The sequence below is a fragment of the Peromyscus maniculatus genome, chromosome 7 (assembly GCF_049852395.1).
Source record: "Peromyscus maniculatus bairdii isolate BWxNUB_F1_BW_parent chromosome 7, HU_Pman_BW_mat_3.1, whole genome shotgun sequence".
Lineage (NCBI taxonomy): Eukaryota > Metazoa > Chordata > Mammalia > Rodentia > Cricetidae > Peromyscus > Peromyscus maniculatus.
Window position 1 is genome coordinate 34,630,425 of NC_134858.1, and position 26,782 is coordinate 34,657,206.

General features: G+C 40.1%; 1 protein-coding gene across 1 annotated transcript in view; it reads left to right on the plus strand.

Moving 5' to 3' along the window:
• Nucleotides 1–6,631: 6,631 nt before the first annotated feature.
• LOC143274227 (uncharacterized) overlaps nt 6,632–26,782 on the plus strand; it is a 134,750-nt gene continuing 114,599 nt past the window's right edge. The window contains exons 1-10 of the mRNA XM_076576037.1: nt 6,632–6,731; nt 10,270–10,319; nt 11,520–11,544; nt 14,835–14,906; nt 15,077–15,154; nt 16,056–16,133; nt 18,900–18,964; nt 20,221–20,245; nt 22,942–23,049; nt 24,398–24,484. Of these exons, the coding sequence (XP_076432152.1) occupies nt 6,707–6,731; nt 10,270–10,319; nt 11,520–11,544; nt 14,835–14,906; nt 15,077–15,154; nt 16,056–16,133; nt 18,900–18,964; nt 20,221–20,245; nt 22,942–23,049; nt 24,398–24,484 (613 nt within the window). The 5' untranslated portion in view covers nt 6,632–6,706. The remainder of the gene's footprint in view (nt 6,732–10,269; nt 10,320–11,519; nt 11,545–14,834; nt 14,907–15,076; nt 15,155–16,055; nt 16,134–18,899; nt 18,965–20,220; nt 20,246–22,941; nt 23,050–24,397; nt 24,485–26,782) is intronic.

Here is a 26,782-nt window from a genome sequence, read left to right on the forward strand (position 1 = left end):
GTCTTTTGCTCCACCCCTTGGCGTCTCTATAAAAACCCTGGGCCAGAGACAGTCCGGGCCTGTTGGAATAGGTTCCAGGCCCTCTCGAGGCTATCCTTTATTTTCTATCTGTTTATCTCCGCAAGATTCTCCGCTATAAATCCTTCTATCTAATATTTCCTGCTGCTCGCACTCAAGAAAACTCTGGGAAGCTGTGGGGGTGGTGGGTAAACGCCCCACAGAATGGCGCCGTGAACAGGGACTAAAGAAAAAAAGGGACTAAAGAAAAAAAGGGACTAAAGAAAAAAAGGGACTAAAGAAAAAAAGGGACTAAAGACAAATGAACAGGGACTAAAGACAAAGTAATAGGGACTAAAGATAAAGGAAAATAATAGTTTTATTACAGAGTTTTTGGTGAAAGTGCTGAGTCAGCCCTGCCAGTGGAAAGGCATGCCGGTGTTATGGAATATATATATATTTATATATATATATTTTTGGTGAGGCAGGGGTTTTATCCTCGAGAGAAAAGGAAAGCGGACTGGAAGGATGTCCGATGCTGCAGCGAAATTCTCTTCTGTCAAAATTTTCTATCTTCTATCCCTTTCTCAATTTCTATCTGTGATAAGTATAAGATATAGGGTAGTAATATAGTTAGGAAAAACTTAGAAGTGTAAGATTGTGTGGGTAAAAATAAGTAAGGCAACTAGACAGAAAAACTCTTCATTTTTCTCACTTTGGGGGCTTTGAAAGCAAACTGGGAAAAAAATCTTTCTTTGGGCTTTACGGGTAGTAAAAAAGCTCTTCTTTGAGCTTATGGGGAAGAAAAAGTTTCCTATGGAAGCTTTTGACCTGGGGACAGCTGAAATGCCAAATCCAAGTGGCAGGAGAAAGTAATTTCTCCCCTGAGGCAAAAATGGGGGTGTAAGAAGTCAAAGTTTAAAGTTGGGAAGTTTTGGGAAATGTTGGTCTTTCTCCTGGGGGGAAAAAATCTTTCTCTTAAACTCTAAAGCTTTTCTTGAAAAATTTGGGGGAAAATCTCTCTAAAAAGCCTTAATCTTTCTCTCTTAAGAAACTTAAAAACTAAAGCCTCTAACCTTCTCTCAGAAAGACGAGAGTAGAATCACCTGAAGATATTAGTATGGGGACCACCTGTGATTAGCTCTAAGGGAAAACAACAAACTTAAGACAGCAAAACCTCTCTAAGTTCTTTCAAGCTTTAACAATCCTCCCTGCAATGCAGGAGGCTGGAACAAGTTCCTAAAAACCTCTTCTAAGCTGTCTCTTCAAGCTAGTAAAAGACAGTGGGGCAGAATCCCCTGAGGGAAACGCTTGGGAGAGTGTGGGTGAAGAGCTACAGAGAGCCCAAAAGGGCAGGAAACTTTACCTGAGAAAAGCAAAAAAGCCAAGCTTTTCAGTTACAGCGGAGCTGAGGCAGCAAAGGTTTTGAGTGAGCATTTCAGAATGAAAAGGTGCTCCTAATGTCCTATGCAAAGATTCCCTGAAACTGTCAGCATTGTATCCTCGCTTCTGAGCAAAAACCCAGAGACGACTGGCCAGCGTCTCTGAGTAGGAGTGCATTTCGGGGATACTAGGGTTCCTGCAGTCGTAAACTTCCTGGAGCACAGAGCTGAGGCAGGAAGGTGCAGGACCCAGGGGAAGATTGCTAATGAACAAACCAAAGCTAAAGCCGGCACAGTTGCGCGCTTTCCTACAAGTCCCGGGTTGATAGGTCCACAACTGCAAAAAGAAATCTGAGAAAGCTTTCCTATCAGAGAAAGGACCTTTCTGGGAAAACAGTAAAGCTGAACTGTGTCTGAAGCAGTCGTGCTGCTGAGTCAGAATGCTGTCTGGGGAAAGAGCCCAGCCAGGGCAAGACTGGACTATCCAGGAATAAAGCTTTCTTTTCTGTCAGACAAAGCATCTCTTTGAGAAAAGCTTTGTTTCAACTGACTCCCTGAGATGAGGGAGTGTAGCCCTGAGGGGTGATTGCCTCTGGCATAAGCTCTGTCCTGAGCACCCAGACAAGCAAAAGCAACCCACTGGGGGACTGGGCCAGGTGAAGGCCTGATATGAGGCAAAGCACCCATCCTAATGGGAGTTTAGAGATGGCAAAAACCTCCCTTGTTGGATTTTCAGTCTGTACGCAAACCGCACAGACCCCGAAAACAAACGGACAAAAAGCCCTACCTTCAGTAGCAGAGAAAGCCGCCCAGCCGCTATAGTGTCGGAAACCGTTTCTGGAGTAGAGGGGATAAACTGAGACCAAACTGGGAACTGTCTGGGAGAAAGACTCTGAAGAAACAGAGAAGGGACATAATCCTCCCCAGAAAATATGTGACCTGAAAAAGCTGCTAGAATTTGAGGCAGATTCGGGGGGAGAAAAAAAGCCCCTACCTCAAAGGCAGCTAGCAGAGGTACAGAGCCGCAGACAGATAGCTGAAGCTCTGCATCTGGGGGGGAAGGAACAAGCAAAATGAGATAGATCAGCGGGAGAAAATCTCTGAAGGAGCTATGAAAAAGCTGTTGTAAATGATCTTGTTTTTCACTGACTGGCTAAAACAAACACAAGCCCCAAGGAAAGTTGCTATCAGAAATGGCAGCCTCAATGCCGGCTAAACGAGGCAGGTGTGGTTCTGATTCGGGGGCCAGTGTCTGATGAAGTTGAAACACCTGTTAAAGCCAGCTGAGGAGAGAATAGGAATCTCCGAATGTGCCATAGCTGAAAGTGTAAAATGCTTGTTCAAATCTCCCGTTGCAAAGGCAAGAGACTTTGTTCAAACCTCCCGGGCAAGTCTAGTAAAAGAGAACCAGTTGACTCTCAGACCCAAAAAGAACTATGGGAAATGAATGATATAAGGGAAATGATATAAAGGACTGATATAAGGGACTGATATTATTATGGACTGATATAAGGGAAATGCATTCTGGGAAAGGTAGTTTTTCTGCTAAAGATGGCGACATTGCCCTGAAACACTTTTGTCAGCTCTAAAATTAAAATACAGCTTTTAAAAGAATAAGGGGAAAAGTCGTCTAAGGGTTTAAGTGTCAGTTCCAAAGAAAAATTGAAAGGATACGGAACTAGGTGCGTAGTGGTTTGGGGCGCCGTTGGTAAAATGCCTTATTTACCCTAATAGCTGTGCAAAGTTTTTACAGTAGCTGGATGACAGAAAGCTACCTATAAGAGCAAACAAGCCACTTTAAAATCCTTAAAACAAGGGAAAACAGTTTATACACTGAACATTGTCTTAGATATGAAGAAACTTATGTTGAAATTAAAAAAGTTTTTGCCTTTTGAACAAACTACCTACAATGAGTAATTCCTTTGCAAATCTAATAAGGAGACAAGGAAACAGGCATTCAAAAGAGAAATGACTGCTTTATAGATGGGAAACAAACTTAAAATCTATCTGTCTTATAAAAGAGTTGCTTTACTTGAAAGTTCCTTATAAGAAATCAATGCTAAATATCACCGCTGCTAATAACATCAGGAGTTAAAGCTAATGAAGTGAAAATACTAAATCCTGAAACTCAAGTGAAATGGAAAGATCCCTGCTCAGGATTATGGAAGGGTCCCGAGCCTGTGTTAATATGGGGTCGAGGACATGTTTGTGTTTTTTCACAAGAGGAGAATGAAGCTCGGTGGTTACCGGAGCATTTGGTAAGGAGTGTGGAACTAAGAAAAGTTAGCTCTAATGACGTTCCTGTAAAGGAACCAGAATGAAAGTGGCTCGATTAGTGCTTCTGAGGTTTTGTCACTGGTTTAATGCAAACAGTCAGGAAATAAGAGTTCAGAGCTGTGCTGCTTTTGGCTTTACTAGCTCCTTTAGAAAAATACCTTATATCACCTAATAGCTGTGCAGTATTGACGAAGAGCTTTACAGCAGCTAAATACAGTAATTTCACCCTCAGCGTAAAGTTTTTCAGTAGAACAAACCAAAAGTACTGCTGTGATAGAAACGTTTGTTTGAATTGAAGTTCTTAGGGGAGCTATTATGAATTTGGGTGAAGGGACAGCCTCTAGTTAAAAAACCGTTTACCGCTGACAGTGCATCTCTGCCGGTCCAAACGGCTGACAGAAATGGCAACTTTGGAGTGTGGCGTTGTCCGGAGAATGTTACAATCCCCTAGCAACAAGTATCACAACTCTATAATGACAACACTCACTAAATCCCAGTGCTTTATAACAAAGCTAACTAGAAACTGGAAACTTGAGAAATGATGTACGTACTTCCTGTCTAGTTAAGAGAATCTTTCTGATAGAGATGGTGATAATAATTAAGAGTAAGAAGTAGAAAGACAAAAAATAAGATATGTGAGTTTGTAAAAATGCTGTCTTGTTAGATCTGTGTTAAGAAATCTTTAGGTGTTTGCTAAGTTAGATATATGCTAATGGTAGCCTATATAAGTTTGTAAAATAGATCTATAGAGTTCCTTTAAGAATATAAGCTTGTAAGAAGTATCTAAGGTAGTCTTAAGACATGTAGTAATAAGCTTGTAAGATGCTAGTTGTAAATGTAAGTTTAAATAAGAAATAAGATGGAATGAATATAAATATATGAGAATTAATAAGAAATATATTTGCTAAAGTAGATCTATAGTTTCCTTAAAGTATAAATAAGTAGATGTTAATATGTGAGTTTGTAAAAATGTGTAAATGTTGAGTGAGTTTATGCTTAAGCACATGTTATGTGGGTTTGTAAAGTGTAAATGTTAAGTGTGAGTCTATTAATGTATATGGTGAAAACACCTGAGACACAGGAGATAGTGTCCTAGTAGACTGCAAGGTAGGCAGTCTGAATGGTTTCAAAAGCTCCAGAAGCCGCTAAGAAGCTAAGAATGGCGGAGGCCAGAACCAGCACAAGGCATCCGCGGCTGAGATCCATGGAATATCAATGCAGCACAGAAAAACCTGAGCTAACAGCAAAAACGGTGCGGTTTAAAATATTACTATACTAAAAAGGTCTGTCTGTGAGAACAAAAGTTGCAGAGACGCTTGTTTGAACAAAAATTAACTGCAAAAAGTTTTGGTTGAAAAACATCTCTTCATATTTGGAAGTGAAAGCCTGATACCAGAATTTATTTCTTGTTTGAACTTTTTGAATTTAAAATGAGATAAAAATTACAAAAACATTTTGGTTATGGATTTCTTCAAATTTGGAAGGCTAGTACCAATATTTATCATTTGAATTTTGGTACTTAAATGAAATGAACAATAGAGATTTCATTGCAATGGGACAATTTTGAGTTTACTTATAGTAATGACCTAGGAACGGTTTTCTGGAATTGGGTTAAAAATGAAACTGTTTAAATGAAGAAATGTATTTCTACTTAGAATCAAGATGCAATTTTGTGTATGCGTATATGCTTTATTAACTGGTGATTTATGAGTTGTTTTGTGAAACTGTTTATGTAAAAATGAAATTACTTATGGAACTGGTTTTATGTTACAAATGGAACTGTTCAAACAGATAAGTTTGGGTTCCTCTAACTAGGTTTGAGACTTTGTTTAAAAAATTATAAAGAAAAGGAGGAGTTATGAGATTGAATTATGTTCGCAGAAACCTATTGATATTAATGCACCCTGGTTTTGTGGAGTTAAGAAAATATTTAAGTTTGATGTAAATACATCGAAGTTTTTCCTATGTTAACAAGAAAATTCAAATGATTGAGTTAAGGTTGTAAGACGGAGAAAATTGTTAACTATATATAGCACCATATATGCTAATTCAAATGGTTCTGTTAAGAGTTTGCTTTGAGTTGTAAGATTGAGAGAATTGTGACTATGTATAGCAATATTTGTTAACCTGTTAATGGTAATGATGAAGCTAAGGGATTCTTGAAGTTTGTAGTCACCGAGTTTTGGTTTAGAAAGGGCTTGAGGCAGCTAAGACTGCTGTAGTCACCTTGGACCTAATTCAAAAGAGAAATGCCATCTATATCATCCTCTACTCCCATACTGGGAGGTGTAACAGCTATGGAGATTGCTGTAAGCCATTAATAGTTATTTTTTTATATATTAAGAAGGGGGGACCTGTGGGAGCCCGTTCTGGGGTTCCTCGTGGCTTTACCCAGCAGGTCCAAATAGAGGATGATCAGGACCATGGGCCTGAGTGCAGGTGTCTGAGATGGTCTGCACTTGGCTGTGCTGGGGGAGGAGGTCTTTTGCTCCACCCCTTGGCGTCTCTATAAAAACCCTGGACCAGAGACAGTCCGGGCCCGTTGGAATAGGTTCCAGGCCCTCTCGAGGCTATCCTTTATTTTCTATCTGTTTATCTCCACAAGATTCTCCGCTATAAATCCTTCTATCTAATATTTCCTGCTGCTCGCACTCAAGAAAACTCTGGGAAGCTGTGGGGGTGGTGGGTAAACGCCCCACAATAGTACACTAGAAAATGACTTTGGAAGTTTCATCATGGGTTCTGGTGACTGAACTCAGGTTGTCAGGCTTGTACGACACTTAGAGCTGAGCCATTTTGCCAAACCATTAACTTATTGATAAATGTGGTCTTGAACTTGTATTAGGACTCTTGCCTTGTATTATAACTCTTGTAGCAGATGATAGATGTCACAGTATAGATTGTGATGTCACTCTTGCATATTCTGTTGCCGTGGTTACGTGATTATATATGTTTGCGCCTCTGTTTTGAATTTCAGTTTCATTGAGACTTCTTAACTAGCACCTAGGATAACATAGACTCTGATATTTTGATTGTGGTAAACGTTTAAAATGGGCGATAACTGTACCTCCAAAGGTATGATATTCACCACTGGATGCTATGCCTTTAGTTGGTTAATAGTTTTCAAAATATTTTGTTCAAATATTTCTTTCTTTATATATAGTTTTGATTGTGCTTTATACTTTTATTCTATCTCATGTATTTGATTGTCCTGTAAAGCAATTTGACTTTAACCTTTCTCTAATGTTATAAATAGGGTTCTCTGAAGGAACAGAATAGAGAGAATATATGTATGTATACATCAAGGGGACTTATTAGATTGGCTTATAGGATGCTGTCTGCGTAGTTCAACAAAGGCTGTCTCATGCTTAAAAGACTGAGAATCCAGCAGGGGTTGAGTTCAAAGGCTGGATGTCTTAGCATTCTCAGTCTGGCACTGGAGTCCTGGAGGATTCCTGGAGAGCTGCTGATCTTCAGTCTACATTGGAGTCCCAAGGAAATTGGTGCTAAGACTGGCAAAGGAATGCCTCGGCAGCAGGGTCGCTGTGCTCACCAGTGAGAGTGAGGAAAGCAGGCAAACAACAGACTTTCCTTATTCCATGTCCTTGTACCTGTGCCGACACCAGAAGGTGCAGCCCAGATGTAAGCTGGATCTTACTGATTCAAATAATCAAATCAAGAAAATCCCTCAGGCCAGGTGGTGGTGGTGCACGCCTTTAATCCCAGCACTCAGGATGCAGAGGCAGGCGGATCTCTGTGAGTTTGAGGACAGCCTGGGCTACCAAGTGAGATCCAGGACAGCCACCAAAACTACACAGAGAAACCCTGTCTCGAAAAACCAAAGGAAAATAGAAAAAGAAAAGAAATTCCTCATAGGAATGCCCAGCAGCTTGGGTTATAACTGTTTTAAGATGTAGTCAAATTGACAACCAATATTAACTATTGTATGTGTGTGGGATTTGTGTGTGTGTGTGTAAATTCCTATTATACCTTATGTTGTTAAGCTTTTCCTTACTAGATGCTCTGTGGTATAAATACAATAACTTTTGTAAAGTATATTTTGATAAGATTTAAGTTATATGTGTTTAAATTATTAATCTCAAAAAATTATGGAGATGTTTTGAGACATTTCATATAACAAGTGTGTGTGTGTCTTTATTTTTCTGTTGTTTTTTTGTTTTTGTTTTTCAAGACAGAGTTTCTCTGTAGCTTTGCACCTTTCCTGGAACTCACTCTGTAGCCCAGTCTGGCCTCGAACTCAGAGATCCGCCTGTTTCTACCTCCCAAGTGCTGGGATTAAAGGCGTGAGCCACCACCTCCCAGCTGTATCTTTATTTTTAACATACATTCCTTTTTTCCCTCTGAAAGGTTCATTTTAGTCAGGAAAATATGGATATGTGTTTTCCATGTATGTGATGGTTCATGGGAGTGTGCACTTTCTATATTTCATTAATCTGAAAACATTTGCTTTGTGAGCCATCTGAATTGCCAGGGATATCAATTAGAGGTAATGTGTGAGCCTACTTCCCCACAGAGCTAAGCATCGTCAAATGTGGTAATTGCCTTTTCAGTGTGGAGTCAGTTTTAATACACAAAAGTAGAGGATTAGGGTCAACTGTAAAGACTGATGAATACGAGCATAGAAACTTAATACTGTTTTACATTCAGCAATTAGTATATAATGTATATATATAATATGATTAGAATTATTCACAGAGAGAATTGTGGTTACCTATAGATTTGAAAAGATGTTAATGGCTAAAACTGTTTCAGTGTGCTGTGTGGCTTAGTTCTCCTGACCCTTCATTTTGAGCTCTTTCAAAAGTTGAGTTCTAGACTTTGCTATGACTTTCTCAATAGCTAAATGGAGAGACTCTCAAATTTGTGACACATCAGTAATGTAAGATGGTGGGTTTTCCAGGTCTTAAAATGTTACATGTTTTAATACGTGATGTTAGTGCACCCAGCATTCTGGGGCTGCCTTATTGAAATAGGTATTGCAACTGGGACATTCTGAAGAACAATGCTGACCTAACTTTAGGAGTGGACATTGAGTGTGTACTTAGGCCAACATAGGCATAAGTTTTAAACTGTTAACTCGCTTTGTCCACCCAAGTCTGCATGAAAGAAAAATGGTTGCTTTCGAGCTAAGTAGGAGTATGTCATAGAAGAATAATGGCTTTGGAATTTAGAACCCAAGACTTTCATGAGTCTGTGGTTCAGGCTAAGCTGGAGGAACTGGGCAGTTTATTTTGCCAAAAATATAACATGCCTGAGGATTTAAACCACATGCCTTGTGTTCATTAAATCACTTACCAACAGCACAGATCTATGCCCTTATGGGTAGAATCAGAGAGAGAGAGAGAGAGTGATAGAAGTATTCAAGCTCCTCTACTCTTAGGGCCAATGTAGAAACAGATGTGTGGCCCTCATGTGACACCCTAATTGTTGACTTGAGCTCATCATTCAGTTGTGGAGTTATTAGCTACCATAGAAGAGAGCCATCATCTGTGTATGGATTTCTGCTGGCCTACATAAATTATATACATTATCCACTTCATACTAATGCTTTCAAACCCCAGGGCAGATATCGCTACACAAATATAGCATTTCATTCGAGTCATTATGTGCAAAACACAAGGAACTGATGGTTTTGATCAGTTCACTGATACTGAGGATTTGGGCATGCACATTCTGAGAGTCCTTAATCAGTCTCCAACCCTGCCATAAAGTCAGTTACAACTGGGCATATCTTTTAGTGATATCTGTGAAGTTAAGTGCTGAGACCATATGAGCTGCACTCCTGAGACAGGGATGTAGAAGAACTCAGAATAGCATTCCAATATTAATGTTCTATAGCATTCTAGTGACAACTCTGATATGGAGTGGTCAACAGAGGCCAGATTCTCATTCCAACCCACTACACTGTGGGTCCACTGATCTGAATATGGACAGCCACACAAAACCACAAAAACAAATGGATAGCATATTGAAGGAAGACCAGAAGAACTGCGTTATATATAGTTACTACTTAGAAACTGTATTAACATCAGCATCTTCTACTGTTCAGTAATCTTATTGTGTATCAAAGGATGAGTGGATGAGTATAATTACATCTTGTGCCTGCTACCAAGTCTATTTCCCCAGTACAGTATGTAGACTATTGAGTTTAAATTCCCATTTGCTTAATGACAAATGCAAATTCTGTATATTTCAGTTTGTGGGCATTGACATGGATTTAAGAGATTCCTAGAAAGGAAAGTCAATCTTCAGGGCTTCAGAATGGTCTGAAGACATGGTAGAGCTCCTGTATAATGTTAAGATTCATTTTAGTGTTCACACAGTCAAACATGGATTAGTGCACATTGTCTTAGATTCCCCATACTTAGGCCAAAATTATTGTCCCTTATTTCTCTTCTCGTATTCTCCTACTTTCCCTTTCCTCTTGAAAAGATTGGTCCAGCAGTAGCCCAATCATGCTCATTAATGAACTACATCCATTCAGTCCAGCCATATGGACTAAAGCCATGGATCTTTGTCCATATAAAGCAAAGATTTCTCGGCAAGTACAAATTGTACCTTGAGCTGTTATTTTGTGTTCTACTTTTTCCAGAGGACAGCCAGTTGACACCCCCTCAAGAAGAGTTGGCAAGGTCATCAAAGGTAAGATGAACATCACATTTTCTAAGATAGAAAGGCTACTTTCCTGATTCCTTTGCTTTTAATAGATACTGTATTTGAATAAAATAAAAGATCATGTACACTACACATTAAGTTGTTTACTTAGGAAGTGAATGAAATGAAATTGTACCAAGTCATCCCTGAAACACAATGTCACTGTCAGGTGTGTTTTAGGAGGCTTGTTTTTCTTGAACAGCTGTTCCTTTTTATGTTTAAAGTTGTGTAATTTACACTCAAAAGGTAATAGATGGGGTTGTAGCAATGTCTCAGTTGTTAAGAGCACTTGCTGCTCTTCCGAAGGACCCAGGTTCGATTCCAAGCACTTACACCACGGTGGTTCACAACCACCTGTAACTCCATTCCCAGAGGATCTGACACCCTGTGCCATTTGTCTGGCCTCCCTGGACTCCTGCACACGTGTGATGCACATACATATACTTGAGCACACATACAACAGATCAATGTTTTCAAAGGCAGCTGACTTGTGTTTATGAAGAGTGTGTATATCTGTGTCATCTCCACTTTCTCTTGCAGGGTTCTCTGTTTTAGACAGTGTAAGTAGGTTTTTGGAACTGTTGTGGCAGAAGTTTCTTGTATCAATTATAGGAACATTGAAGTCGCCAGACCTGTAAAGCATGAAATTTAATGGGGCATGGAGGCACTTCTCAAGGGGAACTCTTTTTTTTTTAAGATTTATTTATTTATTATGTATACAGTGTTCTGTTTGCATGTATCCCTGCGGGCCAGAAGAGGGAGCCAGATCTCATTACAGATGGTTGTGAGCCACCATATGGGGGCCGGGAATTGAACTCAGGACCTCTGGAAGAACAGTCAGTGTTCTTAACCTCTGAGTCATCTCTCTAGCCCCTCAAAGGGGACTCTTGAGAGCAGGTTTTAAAAAGATTTCTCTGCCATGTGACAGTGTATCCTAAAAACCCTTAATAGAGTGATAGGAAAATCTGATTTGGGTTGAATCAGCAAAAGTGTGAAAGATATTTTTTCCCAAAGTATCCAAGGTCAGGTGTTTTCTGACAGCATCATATGACAGACTAATAATCTTTGTCTTGACTATTCTTCCCCATCCTAATTACAATTACCCTAAGTACTAGGAGAGGAAAGAAACCTGTGGAAATGGAACTCACCTTGTTCTGTACCTGAGTGTTTCTTTTTTCTAAATTGTAGGTGGAGCCAAGGAGGAAGCCATATCGTATGTATTATGGAGCCACTTTCTTAAGACACATTTTAGATAAGAAATTTACAAGTACTGCCTGTCTTTTCTCAGGTGCACTCTACAATTTCTACCACCTGCTCACAGTAACACTTAAGACTTTTAGATAAAGAAAAAGAAACACACACACACACACACACACACACACACACACACACACACACACACACACACACACAGTGATAGCCCAAATAACCAATTGTAAGCATGTTTACTATGCATGCATTTAGTTGTGATCATTTTAGTTTAAGATTTAATGCACCAGGATGTGTCTATATTTGTATTTCTCCTAGGTAGAAATCTCAATTATTTAAACCCAATATCAATTTCTCCAATGAGAAAAAAAATTAAAGTGCACATTTTCCCTATATTAGTTTAGAACTCATCACAGCCATGCATGCTGGCATTATTTCTTTGTGTTCTCTGTCATAGAAGAATCAACCAAGACACAGAGGTAAGTGGTTGAGATGTGTGACTACACAGGCCAAGACCATCATTGTGTACATAAACTTAGGGTCCAATATCAGTGCTATGAGATGACACTTACACTTACTACCCTGTCAAGATGCCATTAGTCACTGTAGAAGGTTTCCAGCCCCTAGCTGGACCTCAAACAAATCAAATCTCCAGAGACAGAAAATAACAGCAACAATGAAAACCCATTTCAGCATCCATGTGCCTGGGTGCAGACTTCCACAAGTGTGAAAGCCAGAGAAAGCCCACATGTGTGGGAAAATAGCTCCCTTGGTAAAATGTCTACCTGTGACATAGGAGGCCCTCAGTTTGATCTTTAGTTCCACATAAACCTGAGTGACAGCACACAAATCTATAAGGAGCTCGTGATTATTCTCACTCTCTGACAGTTTCTGGTCCTCCTGGGCTGTACACTGAGGCTGTGTCTGACAACAACAACAACAACAACAACAACAACAACAACAACAACAAAATGGGAACAAAAAATGACAAGTGGGAAAAGAGCTGACCTTCCACCAGTGAGAGCATTGATTCTAACACTGAAAGTCACAGCAAAGAAAAACAAATTGTATATGTGTCACAATTGAAATTCTAGAAATAACAGGTTTCAGTAAGAACTGGTGAAAGGCTTTAGCTCATTCTCAGGAGCTCAAAGCACCACACAATTTAGGGTGTATGTCTACTAAAAAAAAAAAAAAAGGAAAGGAAGGAAGGAAGGAAGGGAGAGAAGCCTCCAGTCAATATAGTCTCATTCTTTTAAGTGACCATATTTAAAGATGAGTTAGACTCTGCTCTAAAAGTATTTGCTCTTACTGATGGTCAGTCTCCATGTTGACTGGTGAGAACATAGGGAGCCTATCCATTCAGTATATGTAAACAGTCAGGACTGAAGAGTGTGATTGTGATGTGTCTGTATGTTCAGGCATTTGCTAAGGAGGGCTTTAGTTCAGAGGAAGCAGGACTGTGTGTCCTGCCCCTGGGTAGCCAGTGAATGGAAACAAAATTTGTTTAGTAAAAATTGGACTTCATTGAGGAAAGAGTGAGTAGGGAAGGCACATACTGATCAGTGATAATGCAGCCCCCACCCTTCTCAGAGGTAGGCCTGGTCTGGCTGCAGAGACTGTTGCCAAGGGTAATTGTCAGGGAGAAAGTAGAATGCACACACTCAGTCCATTAAGTCACAGTGATCTAGGCATCTTGTCCTGTCAGTTTATGGTTTATTCGGGGTTGATCAGTTGAAAGATAGTGTTGTTTTCCTCCCCACCATCACGTGACAACTGTGTTGGCATGATCTGGCCTCTGAGTCATCGTGGTAGACAGATAGAAGGGGTCCCATGTCCATGGACTTAGCTATTAGAAACTACAGGGAGGAGGCATCGTGAAGGCAGTGGCAGAGACAGGTACACATTTACACCTCTGAGGTCTCTGAATGACTTCTTTGGCAAACTCATGTTCTGTGTCAGGGATTCAAAAGTAGAACATTCATCTCTATTTTTTTTCTCTCAGGCAATTTGGTCACAATGACATAAAATTAGACACTCCAGTAGCCTGAGGTGAAATGTAGACAGTGTAATTTTCTCTGGCTATGGTCCACTGAAGGTGACACTATATGTGCTCCATGGTCTGAAAAACATCATGCTGTGTAAAGAATGAAAAGTAAACATAACTGTCCATTGCCCCAAGGCCAGGCTAACACCCTCTTTGCAAGTAGCCACTCAATCGAGCTGGGGTCTTGTTTGTATTTTACATTTAACAAATGTCGTGACATTTCTGTAGTCCAGCGCTTTTAACTAAGGCTTTATCATTAATTATTTTCACACTCATGAGGTTTATGAAGGATTCTTAATTTTTGGTGTCCCAGTGCAAAGGGTAGAGAAGCAAGGAATTGTACAAATTTCACACTGGCTTTCTGTTGTTACTGTACCATATCCATAAGAGAACTTACCTCTCTTGACCATGTAATGCCTACATTAAGTGTACACTGACCTCCACGATGTGAGGAAAGCTCCCCCCACCCCCCGTACCTGCCCTGAGGAGATTTCTCCCAGAGGCCTGGGGAAGATGCTCACAGAGGCTAGGATTCCAATCTGAGGGATATCAAATGAATCTACACAGATCTCTTTCAGTCCATTCATTTTATTCCTCTAAGTCAATTCTAACTACATAGCTTCTTTTCTGCTCTTATACTTAGCTCCTCTCTTTCTTGGTCCTCTGTACCTTTTTTTCTGCTGTTCTTTGTTCTTAGTTTTCTCTCTCATCCCTCTCTCTTGCCTGACTTCTCACATGTCTAACCGGAGACTCCTTACAATTCTAAGAAAAATTGTACAGCCCTCAAGGTCATAGCACACTCCTAAAATAGACAGTAAGGAGCAGAGCCATTACCATAGTAATGCAAGGTTCCAAGGTCTCAGGACCAGAGGGAAAGGGCGCAGTACCCAGTGCCACAAACTCTGAGACATAGCTGTTTATCAGCAGACTGCTGATGGTACTTTGAAAATTCAATAATTACTTTGTTATCAACAATAGTTGTAGATTATGCTGCCTTTTATTTATGAAAAGAATGAAGATTTCTTGCACTGTTCTTTTGATATGTGAAATATTAACCTCCCTAGTTCATCAGTAGACCCTGATACAAACACAGAATATAAAAACACACTTAAACTTCTACTGTGGTTCTCAGTGAATAATGTGAACAAACAAAAAGCTGAATTTGACCTTGAGTGAGACAGTATGGCTTCACCTACTACAGTCACCTAGGTATGAGTTACTCACTCTCTCCACTTTCTTCTTTCCAGATATGGATGAGGGCAAAGATGCCAATGCCTTGTGTAAAGAGAGCAGCCTTCAAAGTGATGATCTTGGCAGTGGTAGGTCATATCTGGTCACATCCAATTCTCCACTGGTTTCTTCCAGATACAAACACTATAGGTGGTGACACACTGAAGATGACTTGGGTAGCAAGAACAGCCTTCAAAGCAATGGACTTGGTGGTAGGTCATTCCGAGTCTGATCCATCTCTCCACTGACTTCCTTCCAGATACTGATGAGCCTGACCAAACCGACTCTGAGAACGAGATGAACAGCAAGGAGAGCAGTTTTCTTGGTAGCAGTAGTGGTAGGTACTGGTATTCCTGGTCAGATCCAATGTGAGGTTCTAAGAGCAGTTGGGTTATTGCTTCTCCTTGGATATCTATGAGGGAATGTTAATTTGAAGGGTCTTCCAAGTGGGCTAGAAGCAATGATGAAACTATTATTTAATCATTATATTTAGTTGTTTTTCTCATGTTATAACCAAACACCTGACAAGCACTTTAATTGAGAAAGTGTTTATTGTGGCTTATAGTTAAAAAGATGATTCCATTATTGTGGGGAAGCCATGGCAGCTGGCATGGAATGTGTCTTAGCCAGTGCAGGCAGCCAGTTGTTCACACTGCATCCACGTTCAGGAGGCAGCGAGTTAACAGAAGTGTGGCTGGGCTCCAAGGCCTAAAAGTTTTCCCAGAGACTCACTTCCTCCAGGGAATATTCACCTCCTGATGATGGAGCCAATCCCTTTTCAAGCAGCATCACCCACTGGGAACCAAATATTCAAACACATGAAGTTACGGGGACATTAAACACTCAAATCAAAACACACAGTGTGGTGTAAGGTCATGTATGGATTGACCATCTCACGTCACATAATCTGGACTCTAGGTAGAAAGGCAGGGGCTCAGCTTCTTATTTCACTCTTTGTAACCATTCTTCAAGGAAGATAAGATACTCCAGGGATGAAGAAGTGACCATTTCATCTGGTCCAGCATCTAATGTAGGTTATCCTCATCTAGGTAGTTAAAGATATTCTTTCCCTGCATTGTTGTCCTACTCCTGCTCTCATTAATTCTTTTCTGTGTTCTGCCCTCTGTCATACTGTTCTGGTTTGTTTTCTGTTGCTCTGATAAACACTTAACTGAGGGTAACTTGGGGAAGGTAGGTCATTCTGGGTCTGATCCATCTCTCTACTGACTTTCTTCCAGATACTGATGATCCTGACGAAACTGACTCTGAGGAAGAGATGAACAGCAAGAAGAGCAGTTTTCTTGGTTGTAGTAGTGGTAGGTACTGGCATTCCTGTTCAGATCCAATGGGAGGGTCTAGGATTAGTCACGTTATTCCTTCTCCTTGGATGACAGAAAATCAATTTAAGGGTCTTCCTAATAGGCAAAAGCAGTGATAAGAGTCTATTAGTGAATCATCCTTTAGTTGCTCTTCTCAATGTTATGACTCAATATTTTATTTTTGTACTCCTTAGACAAAGAAATGACCATGTCATCTGGTCCAGAGTTTAATGTAGGTTGTTGTCATAATCTAGTGGTTAAAACAAAGATGCTTACTTCTCCGTGTCATTGTCCTGCTGGTGCAGTCATTAATAAGTATTTTAATTATATTCTGTTCCTACATTTTGTCAAATGCACATATTATAATCTGCTTTCCATTGGTATGACAAACATATTGACCAAAAGCAAGCTAGGGAGGAAAGGCTTGTTGTATCTATCAGATTATAGCCTACCATCAAGGGAAGCAAAGATGGTAACTCAAAGTAGCAACGTGGAGTCAGGAAGCTAATCTGAGACCATGAAGGAATGTTGCTTACTGATTTGCTCTCTCTAGTTTGCTCAGTTATTTTTTTTAGACAGTGCACCCCCACCTGCCTAAGGAGTAACACCACCCATAGTGGTCTGGGCCCTCCTATATCAATTAGAAGTCAAGAATATTCCCACAATCATTCTTACAAGCCAATCTAATGGAAGCAACTCCCCAATTTCGATTCCCTCCTAGGTGTATGAAGTTTATAAAGAAGATTAAACAGCACAAGTCACCTCTTGTCAACTTGACACATAAGCAGGCCATTGTTAGATTATAACATTTCCTGTTTTTCTCCAAGGTCTCATGTTTATATAATATAAAATAGTGTACAACGGTAGAAGTCCCACAGTCTTCAAATAATGCCCACCATTTAAAAGTCCAAGTACTCTTTTAAAATCCAGTCTTTTAACTATAGGTTCCGGTCAAAAACCAAGTTTTATGTGCTCTTTTATTCAAAGAAGCAATAAGAAAGCTATAGGGAAAGGAAAGAAAAACGAAACTAAAATAGTGCAAGAAGCCCAATGTCCGACACCCAGGAATCACTCACCATCTTCTGAACTCAAAGGCTTGCAGAGTTGTAGCTCTCAGACAGCCACCCACAGCGTACAGGCCTGTCTTGGAGGCTCATGCCAGCTCCACTCCAAAAACACTGCCTTCCACATCCTGCCATCTCTAATATGCTGAGGTCTCCTAGTAACCGAGCCTGGACATCCACCAATGGCCTTGCCTAGCCTCTCTCTAGGGACTCTGGCCCTTCCACATGGTGGCAAGCCTCAGCTTCTTTCCGTGACCCCTCAGTCCTGTAGCTTTTCTGCCACCATAGCAAGTAGCACATAGGAGACTCCGACACATCACCAAGGTTGGGTGCCAGCTTGGGATGCGGCCTGGCCCCGCTCTGAGCCAGAGCTTCTGTGTGAGGATGTGAAGGAAATAGTTCTAAGAAGAGCTTGTGTCTGTGATGCTGGTCCCCTAGTCATCTGATTTCCCAGTCCTGGACACCCAGTAGCCATTGTCCCGGTAAAGGACAGAAGGTTTCACTTCACAGATTCTTAACCCAAACTTCTCACAAGCAGTTCCCAAGAGACGTGGCTGCCCCCTCCCCCTCCAAAGCCAAACTCGCTTGTCTACCTTCTTTCACCATTCTTGTTTTTCAAATTTCTACATGCAAGCTTATTCAGTTTTGAGCATTCAGTGGATCTTTGTGTCAAAACACCACATTTCCATAATCCTCCCCCAAGCAACATGATCAGGTCCGTCACAGCAATAACCCATCTTTCTGGCACTGTTTTCTGTATTAGTTGTTTTGTTGTTACTATAACAAAACACCAGAATCACAATGGAAGAAAACAACTTTGGCTTCCGTTGCAGTGATACGGTGGATTTTGGCCAAGGCATGGAGTAGGTGATGTTGTCAGGCATGGAAGTGGTGCACATACATCCATACAGGCACTCATAGATAACAAAAAAACAAACAAACAAACAAATCCAACCTGTTTGATTCCCAGATTACATGAAGAGAGAAGAAATTCCACAAAGCTGTCCTCTAAACCCACACCCATGACATGGTACACACACACACACACACACACACACACACACACACACACACACACACACAATATTAGTACATAAAAATGATTTTGAAAATCATATGTGGTTAATGCATCTAGATACATGCTGGCCTATGGGGTTAAAAGAGGTTTGACTGATATCTAGAAAGAAGTGCCAGTTGTCCTGACTTTAAAATGTTCTGAAGAAGTAAGAGAAAGCAGAAATCTATTTTTTTTCTCTTTTGTTTTTTTTGAGACAGGGTTCTGTGTGGTCCTGACTGTCCTAGAACTGACTCTGTAGACCAGGCTGGTCTTGAACTTGGAGATCCATCTGCCTCTGTTTCCCAGGTGCTGGGATTAAAGGCATGGGCCATTACACCTGGCTAGAAAACCATCATTTAACATTTATTTCAGTGTTTGCCCAATGAAACATTTTCAGGTTGCTTTAGATTCACATTATATAGAAGGGCAAAACTTACCTTTCTCATTTCTCAAGGTCTTGATTTTTTTCTCCCTAGTCAACAGGATGTTCTTGCATCAACACAATTATGTTTATTAATTAACTATGTGCATTAAACCTGAATGTTTAGATTGAATCCATAGAACTCTGTCCACATCAATCCAAGATCCCCTGTGATACAATAAGTGGTACCATGATCTCAGGTTTATTTTGTGTTCTCCTAGTGATGTCTGACAAGGACCAGATGCAGACCTCCCCAAAAGAGAAGATAAATCCGTCACTAATTAAGGTAAAATATCTTTTCCCTTTTCTAAAACAAAAAGGTTGGATTTAGGATTCCTTTATATTTTCTTTTATCACATTGGGATGATAAAACTGATTACCTACACTATAGGTATTCAAGTATTTTCTAAGTAAAAGGAGGAAGTAGAACTAGATCAAGCAGTTTTTGGTCAAGTTGTAAAAAAAATGCCAGTGCCAGTTTCCACATGTATTTTTAGGGGACCTTTCTTCTGGCAAAAGTTTTTCTGTCTAGATTAAAACTTGAGTGATTTTCACTCAAAAGTTGGCACACATTTGTAGAAGTAACCGTCTTATTCAATAAGAAACACAGAACCAATGCAAAGAAGAAAGCCAAAGAGGTCAGAGCTAAGAGCTAAAAACCTTACCCTTCCTCTCGCGGTGGTCCATCCTCTCCAAAAGAGACCTACTTCCTGTGTGTCTGTCTTTATAAAGACTTTCTGTTCTGCCTTCTCATTGGTTGTAAACCCAACCACATAACCACCTTGTCACCGCCTGTCTGTACAGACCTCCAGGTCTTCTATGGTTGGTATTGAGATTAAAGGCATGTGTCTCCAATGCTGGATGTATCCTTGAACACACAGAGATCCTCCTGGCTCTGCCTACTAAGTGCTGGGATTAAAGGCTTGAACTACCACCCAGCTTTTGCTATGGCTTGCTAATAGCTCTGACCCACAGGCAACTTTATTTATTAACATACAAATAAAATCACATTTCAGTACAAATAAAATATCACCATACACATTACCTGTGAAAAGTTTCTTTTCTAAGTGTCTTCTTACCTTTCTTCAGGGGACTTCTAAGGTTAAGGCAATTGAATGTATTTTCCTAATTATTGATGTGGTAAAAGATTTTTAAGTCCATTATAAGGATATTAGGTGTTGAGATCTTTAAAGTGTGAAGTTAAAGTAAATAATCTGACACAGAGGCACCTCTTAGTAGGGATTCATCTCACAGTACCAGATTGTCTTAATAGTTCTCTGCCATTTTTCAGTGTAGCTTCCAGGAAACATTTGTAGGGGACAAAGAGGTATGTTTGCCTGATCTGGGATAAATGATCAAGAGTATGAAAAATACTTATTTTTTTTCACACATTACCCAGCCTCAGGTGTTTTGTAGCAGTATCACACAACAAATTAATACAGAATCTTTCACTTGGCCACTCTTCCCCAAGTCACTAGAAGAACCAAAGACAAACAGAACTCAGTATTACCTGAACCTAAGAGTGTTTTCTCTAAATTGCAGGTCCAGTCAAGGAAGTGCCGATGCCGTATGTATTCTGGAATGACTTTTTTTTAAAGTCACACTGTAGATAAGAATTGCATATTTACTGTACCGCTATTTTCAGAGAGACCTGGTAGCCATGAGAATGGCAGGTTTAGTTTCAAACAACTACTGATATTCCAAGAGACACATCATGGTTATGTGTCTTTAGTTCTCTCTTATTTACCTTACTAACCTTGGGATTTTGTGTGTCTGACAATATCTTTATGTGTGCTTCCCCCCAAAATATCTTGATTTTCCAACAAATTTTCAATTTCAATGAAAAAATTAAAGAGTTGTTCTCACAATTAATTTAAAACTCATTACAGATACATATGATGAATTCATTTCTCAGCATAACCTTACTAAAGAAGAATGTACCAGGACAGGGAGGCACATGAGCAAGAGGGCAAGCTAGGGAATACAAGGACAAAATGTGTTCCCAGATATGAAGTATATAGGTCACATTCCCAGCTATAAACTCTGCCTCTGACCTTGTCAAGAAATGGGTAGAAATTATGGAGGAATCCTAGCTTTCCATTTCTAGAATAATTCCAACTGACAGAGAACTCTTAGCTGTCTCACTGGTCAAAACTGAAGTAGCATCTATGTATTGTGCTGGAGATACAAGTTTAAAAAATAAAGCCTAGGTAGGCTCAGATTGTTTAGCTTACAGAAAACTAGGCTATCATACAGAAAGTGTTGGGTTTGATCCTCAGCACTGCAAACCCTGGCAAGTTGGTAATTCTTGTAATTCTAGGACTGTAGAGTAAGGTGTATGGTGATCAATCTGAGGCATTCCCTGGCCAGCCCAGATTGTGACATGAGACCCTGTCTGAAAAATTAAAACAGCTACCACCACAACAAAACTCAAAAAAGTTAAAGCTTATCTGCTTGTTGTCAAATTGATTTTGACAATGGGGGACTCTACATTGGAAAACATGGTGGACATGTGTCATAATTGGGTTTTACTTGAACATGGCTGATTCCAGGTGAATGCTTTAGCATTGTAGAAGGCATTAGTATAAGTCCAAAGAGCCACCCATCAGAACTTAAGCCTACTAAGTTATTAATATAGTCTCATTATTTTGACCATACTTCTATTCTTTTTTGTTTTTCGTTTTGTTTTGTTTTTTTTTTTTCAAGACAGGGTTTCTCTGAGTACTTTTGCTGCCTGTCCTGGATCTCACTCTGTAGACCAGGCTGGCCTTGAACTCAGAGATATCTGCCTGCTCTGCCTCCAAAGTGCTGGGATTAAAGGCATGCACCACCACCACTGCCCGGCAACCACACTTCTTTTCAAGATGAGGTACATTTATACTTGAAGGGAACTTCCCCTCACAGATGCTCTGTTTCCATGTTGGCCAAGAAATGTGAGCATAGGGAGCCATTACACTCAATGGATATATACAGTCATTATGGAACAATTTGATTTCATGTCAGGATTTCTAAATGCCTTGTGACTGAGAGTACCTCTATAGGTTGAAGACATCTGCTACAGATTGTTTTTGTTAAGGGCAGATAGGACTGTGTATCTTGCTCGGGGATGGACTGTGAATAGTAGAGTTTGTAGTTTAAAAACTGGACTTGGTTGAGGAAGCATGAGCAGGGGAGGTGTGCACTTAGAGCTAGTGAAGGTTCTGCCCTTCTCTTCTCTGGACTTTTTCAGGCTCCACAGATAGTGCCAAGGGCAGTCGTCACCTAGAAAGTGATGTGCGCAGACAAATCCATTAAATCACCACGCCACCTAACTTCTTGTCCTGTTCACTGAGTTTGAATCTTATCCAGAGTATGTCAGTTGTAGGGAAGTGTTCCCCATCCCCACCACGACTGTAATGTAACATCAGTGTTAGAATGACTTGGAGTCTGAGTCATTATGTGGTGTCTGGTCAGCATGGTTGTCTCATCATTAGAAAGACAGTGTAGAAGAGATGGACATATTTGAACTAACCAAACTCTCTCATATCACATCTTTTGGAGAAAAGAACTGAAAAGTAGAATTTCCTTCCATGTTTTGAGGTTTTTCTGTCAGGGCAATTATGTCACAGTGGCATGAAGATAACCCCTTACCTGCTTCCCTACCTCAATGTGATACACAATCTTCATGGACTGTAAAACACCATGGGTAGGTAAAGAATGAAAAGAAATAGCTGTTGTCCACTGTTCTAGAGCTGTCTCTGAATCCACCCATTGCTGTCTTGCAGATTGTTTTAGCATTCAGTAAACCCCACAGACCACTTCTCTAGACCTAGTACTATTCTGTAAGTCTTCATGTTTACTTACTGCTTTAGATTCATCAGGTTTAATGTAAGTGCTTAGGCAGTTGGAGTGTCATAGTGCCAAGAATTGGTGTCATAAGTAGCTGCATAAATTTCACTAGGTTTACATGGATCCTAAAATGATTTGAATGCTGGCTGTCTCACACTCTGAGTCACTTTGCTTCTCTGCTAATACTGGGCCATTCACATGAATTGAGACCTTACTGACCATGCCATTCTTGTGTTAAGTGGACACTTATGTTTGTGATCTTCCATTCAGAGTAACATTCTGAGTCATGCTTGGAAATCACTAATGAGGTCAAATGTTTATACACAGGACAGTTGTTAGTTTTCCCTGGGGGTGGGGGTCGTTTGTTTATTTGTTTATTTGTGCATTTGTTAAATGCAATTGAGCTGACCTCTTTTTGTTGTGAATGCGTTGCAGTGAGATCTATGATGCAAAAGCTGGGGCTTAGGCACAGCAAGACCTTCAGTGTGAGATCTGAAACATCGACCGTGCATGTGAAGGAAAAGGCATGCGGCACCAGTGACGGTACTGTGGATATTCAGTAATTGGTTTGAGTTATTAATAGTCATTGGTGATGATAATTGTACTAGTTACTTTTCTGTTGCTACTATAATACACTATGACCAAAAACACTTACAGAAGAAAGAGTTTATGATGACTTACGTTTCCTGAGGGGTAAATATCAATCATGGTGGGTGAAAGTCATGGCAGGCATACTGTCAGGAGCAGTAGGCTGAGAGATCACATTTTCAACAGCAAACAGGAAACTGCAAACTGGAAGTTGGGTGAGGCTAGAGATTCTCAAAGCCTGCCCACGGTGATGCATTTTCTCCAGCAATGCTCCACTTCCTAAACATGCTACAACTTTCCCAACAGTATCAACTACCAGAGACCAAGGTTTCAATTACAGGAGCCTATGAGAAACATTTCTCAGCATACCACCACTTTCCACTTCCTGGCCTCTGTAAGCTAATGACCGTATTGTAATGCAAAATGCCTTTAGCTCAACTTGAAAAATCCCCAGAGGGTACCCAGCCACAAATGACACATCTGCAACACATCTAAAGCTCAGGGGCCATTAAGAAAGAAGGCATAGAGAAGTTGTAAGAGCCAGAAGACCAGGAACTCTGCTGTGAGGTTGTCTCCTAGAAATGGCAGGGAAGCTTCATCCATGCTACCTAACAGTATGGCTACCTAAACAAGACTGGAAGTACACCACCAATACACATGCTAACATGGAAGTGGGGGATCTCATGGAGCCCCACTCACAGAAAAAGAAATATAGACAACTAAGGAATACTGAGAGCAGGAGATATAGTCTTCTTCAGAGACGAAGCCCCAGTTGCTTATTCAATAACAAGTGGTCAACCCTGAAATCATATACATACAAGTAACAACAGATGGATTGAATAAGTTATATTTATATTTGTAGGCTGAGAAGTCACATGTTCAAAAAACTACAAATAGGAAGGAGAGAGAATGAACTGGAATTAGGGTGAGGCTATGAGGCTTCAAACCCTACCTCCAGTAATACAATTCACTCAGCAAGGCTAGCTCCTAAAGGATCTACAATCTTCCCAACTGGTGCCCCAAACTGGGTACCAGATATCCAAATAGCTGAACCTAAACAGGATATTTCTGATTCAAACCCCAGTCTACATCTCTTATTAAAAAGGTGGAAAATGCCTCATGTATTTTTAATGTGTGAAGTATTCAAAAGTAGAACTGCAATGATAGAACTTCAAAATGCATCTCAATGACTGTCGTGCTTCTCCCTGAATGATCTGAACCAAAGGGAAGCAGAGCGGGTTCTCGGGTGAGGCAATGTGGCTTCACCCACTATTGACAGTACTATGTAAATCACTCTCCACAGACATAGTTCCAAACATTGACATCATGGAGGATGGCAAAACTGAAAATGAGTTGTCTCCTGAGACCAACGAGTATCTCGAAGATCATGGTAGGTCCTGGCAGTCTTGGCCAGATCTCTGTGAAAGGGTCTATCAACAGTCAGGTTGTTCCTTCTGCTTGAGAGGCAAAAGAGGAAAGTCAATTTAAGGACTTCCAGATGGGCAGAAACAATGATGAGATTCTATTAATGATTAGTGGCTTTTCTTATTTTCTGTGACCAAATAACTGAGAAAAGCATTTTAATGGAGGAAAGGTTTATTTGGGCTATTATGACAAGGTGGTCATTCTGGCAGGGAAAATGTCTCAGCAGGTGTATGGCTCTGGCTGGTCACATTGCGTCTGTACATAATTGCATACACATGTACTCAGGAAGCAGAGACTAAACAGAAGTTAGACAGAGGTCTTTCCCCAGGGGCTTGCTTTCTCCAGGGATGCTCCATCTCCTGAAGCCTTTCTTAGGCAGTACCATAAGCTGAGGATAGAGTGCTCAAACTCATGAGACTATGCAGGACATTCCCTAATCAAACCAGAACACACAGGGTATGGTTTAAGGCTTTATATAGATTGACCATTTCATGTCACACAATCTGAACTCTAGGCAAAAATACAAGAACCTGCTTTCTTATTTTTTCCACTTTGTCATCTTCTCTCAGAGCACGACAATATGTTTCAGGAACAAAGAAATGACCATGACATCTGATCAAGAGTTTAACATAGTTTGTCATAATCCTGGCAATTGATTTGAAGTCTGCTTGCTTTCCTGTGTCTTTATCCTACCTGTCCTTTCATTAATAAGTATTTTAGTAACTTCCTGTGTACTTCTTTTTGCTGAGACTGCACAGCTGATGTAGGGAATGTGCTTGGATACTGGGGAAGTTAGACAAAATGAAAATATAAAACACAGACATCTGTGTACACTTAAGATTGTTATGCATGTCTAATGGCATAGAAAGCACGTGACCTCATTTGTTATGTAACAGGACCATCTTTCATTCAGAATCATTAGTTCCTGGGTCTTTGCATTCTTCTAGACCAGTAAATGGCTAGCTTAGCTGACACAGTACTTGCTTTCAAGCACAGAGACTTTCCCATTATGTGACCACATTTCTGAGGCAGATATAAGATGGTGGATTTTCCAAGTCTAAGAGTACTAGACATTTAAACAAACAATGTTAACCTACTAGTCTTTTCTGGCCAATTCATTCAAGATCTAATAACTGAAGTCATGCAATTGGAACATTTTAAAGAACAATACTGACCATACTTTAGAAATGGAATCTGAATATGTATCTAGGCCAACACAGAACAACATAGGCATTACTTTTAAAGTTTTAGCTGTCTCTGTGCAACAAATGTCTGTGTGAAATTAAAATGAATACTTTTAGGAAAAACAGGATTTATCTAGAACAATAGCTTGAGGATTTGTTATAGGGTTTTGGTGACTCTGTGGAGTATGTGAGGATGCACTGTCTATGGCAGTACATTGTGCTGACAACTAGCCTTTCTCAGCATTTACACCAATAAGTTAGGTTCACTAAGTTGCTCAGGAGGAAAAGAGACACGGACATTGTTTACTTCTTTAATGATGATGCACAGGAATTGAAGAGATGTGATGATGAATAGACTCAAGGTCATGATGTTCTCAGGTGAAACTGCCAAGGTTGAAATCAGAATTATAGCCCCCAAGTATGAGGTTCCAAACTGTTACCATTAACTTATATTTAGGCTATGAGGACATTAACAACCATACAAAAGAATCTATCTTCTATCTAAATTTCTTAATTGTGGAAGCAAGTAGAATTCCAGGGGACAGATGATCAGTGTTCTCTGCCTTAATGTGAGTTGGGTAGTCTGAACCTGGACATTCACCTCATAGAATGAATACAAAGGATGACCCAGTAAAGAAAAACTAGCAGGAAAAAAAAAACAATCTATAATGGTTCTTCAAGTGTAATAATGTCAGTATCTTGCACTTATCAGTAAAGTATGATTATGTATCAAGGAGTGAAAAATTTAGTGTCATTACATCATGTTCCTGATACTGTATGAATTTTTCTTGAACAATGTGTACATTTTGAAGATTAAAATTCTATATGCTAGGGCTGACAATATGATTCAAAGGGTAAATGTATATTTCTTCCAGTGCTTAGTACCTGAGTGTCATTTCTCAGATCCATATGAAGGTAGAAAGAGAGAATCCACAATCTTGTCCTATGACCCTTGGACAGATGTCACATAGTATGTATTCCTGTACATACACTTTGTATATGCATATACACAGGCAATGGCGAATAAGCAATTTAAAAAATAAGATCATAGTAAATGAATGAAGAGTCTGTCTATGTTG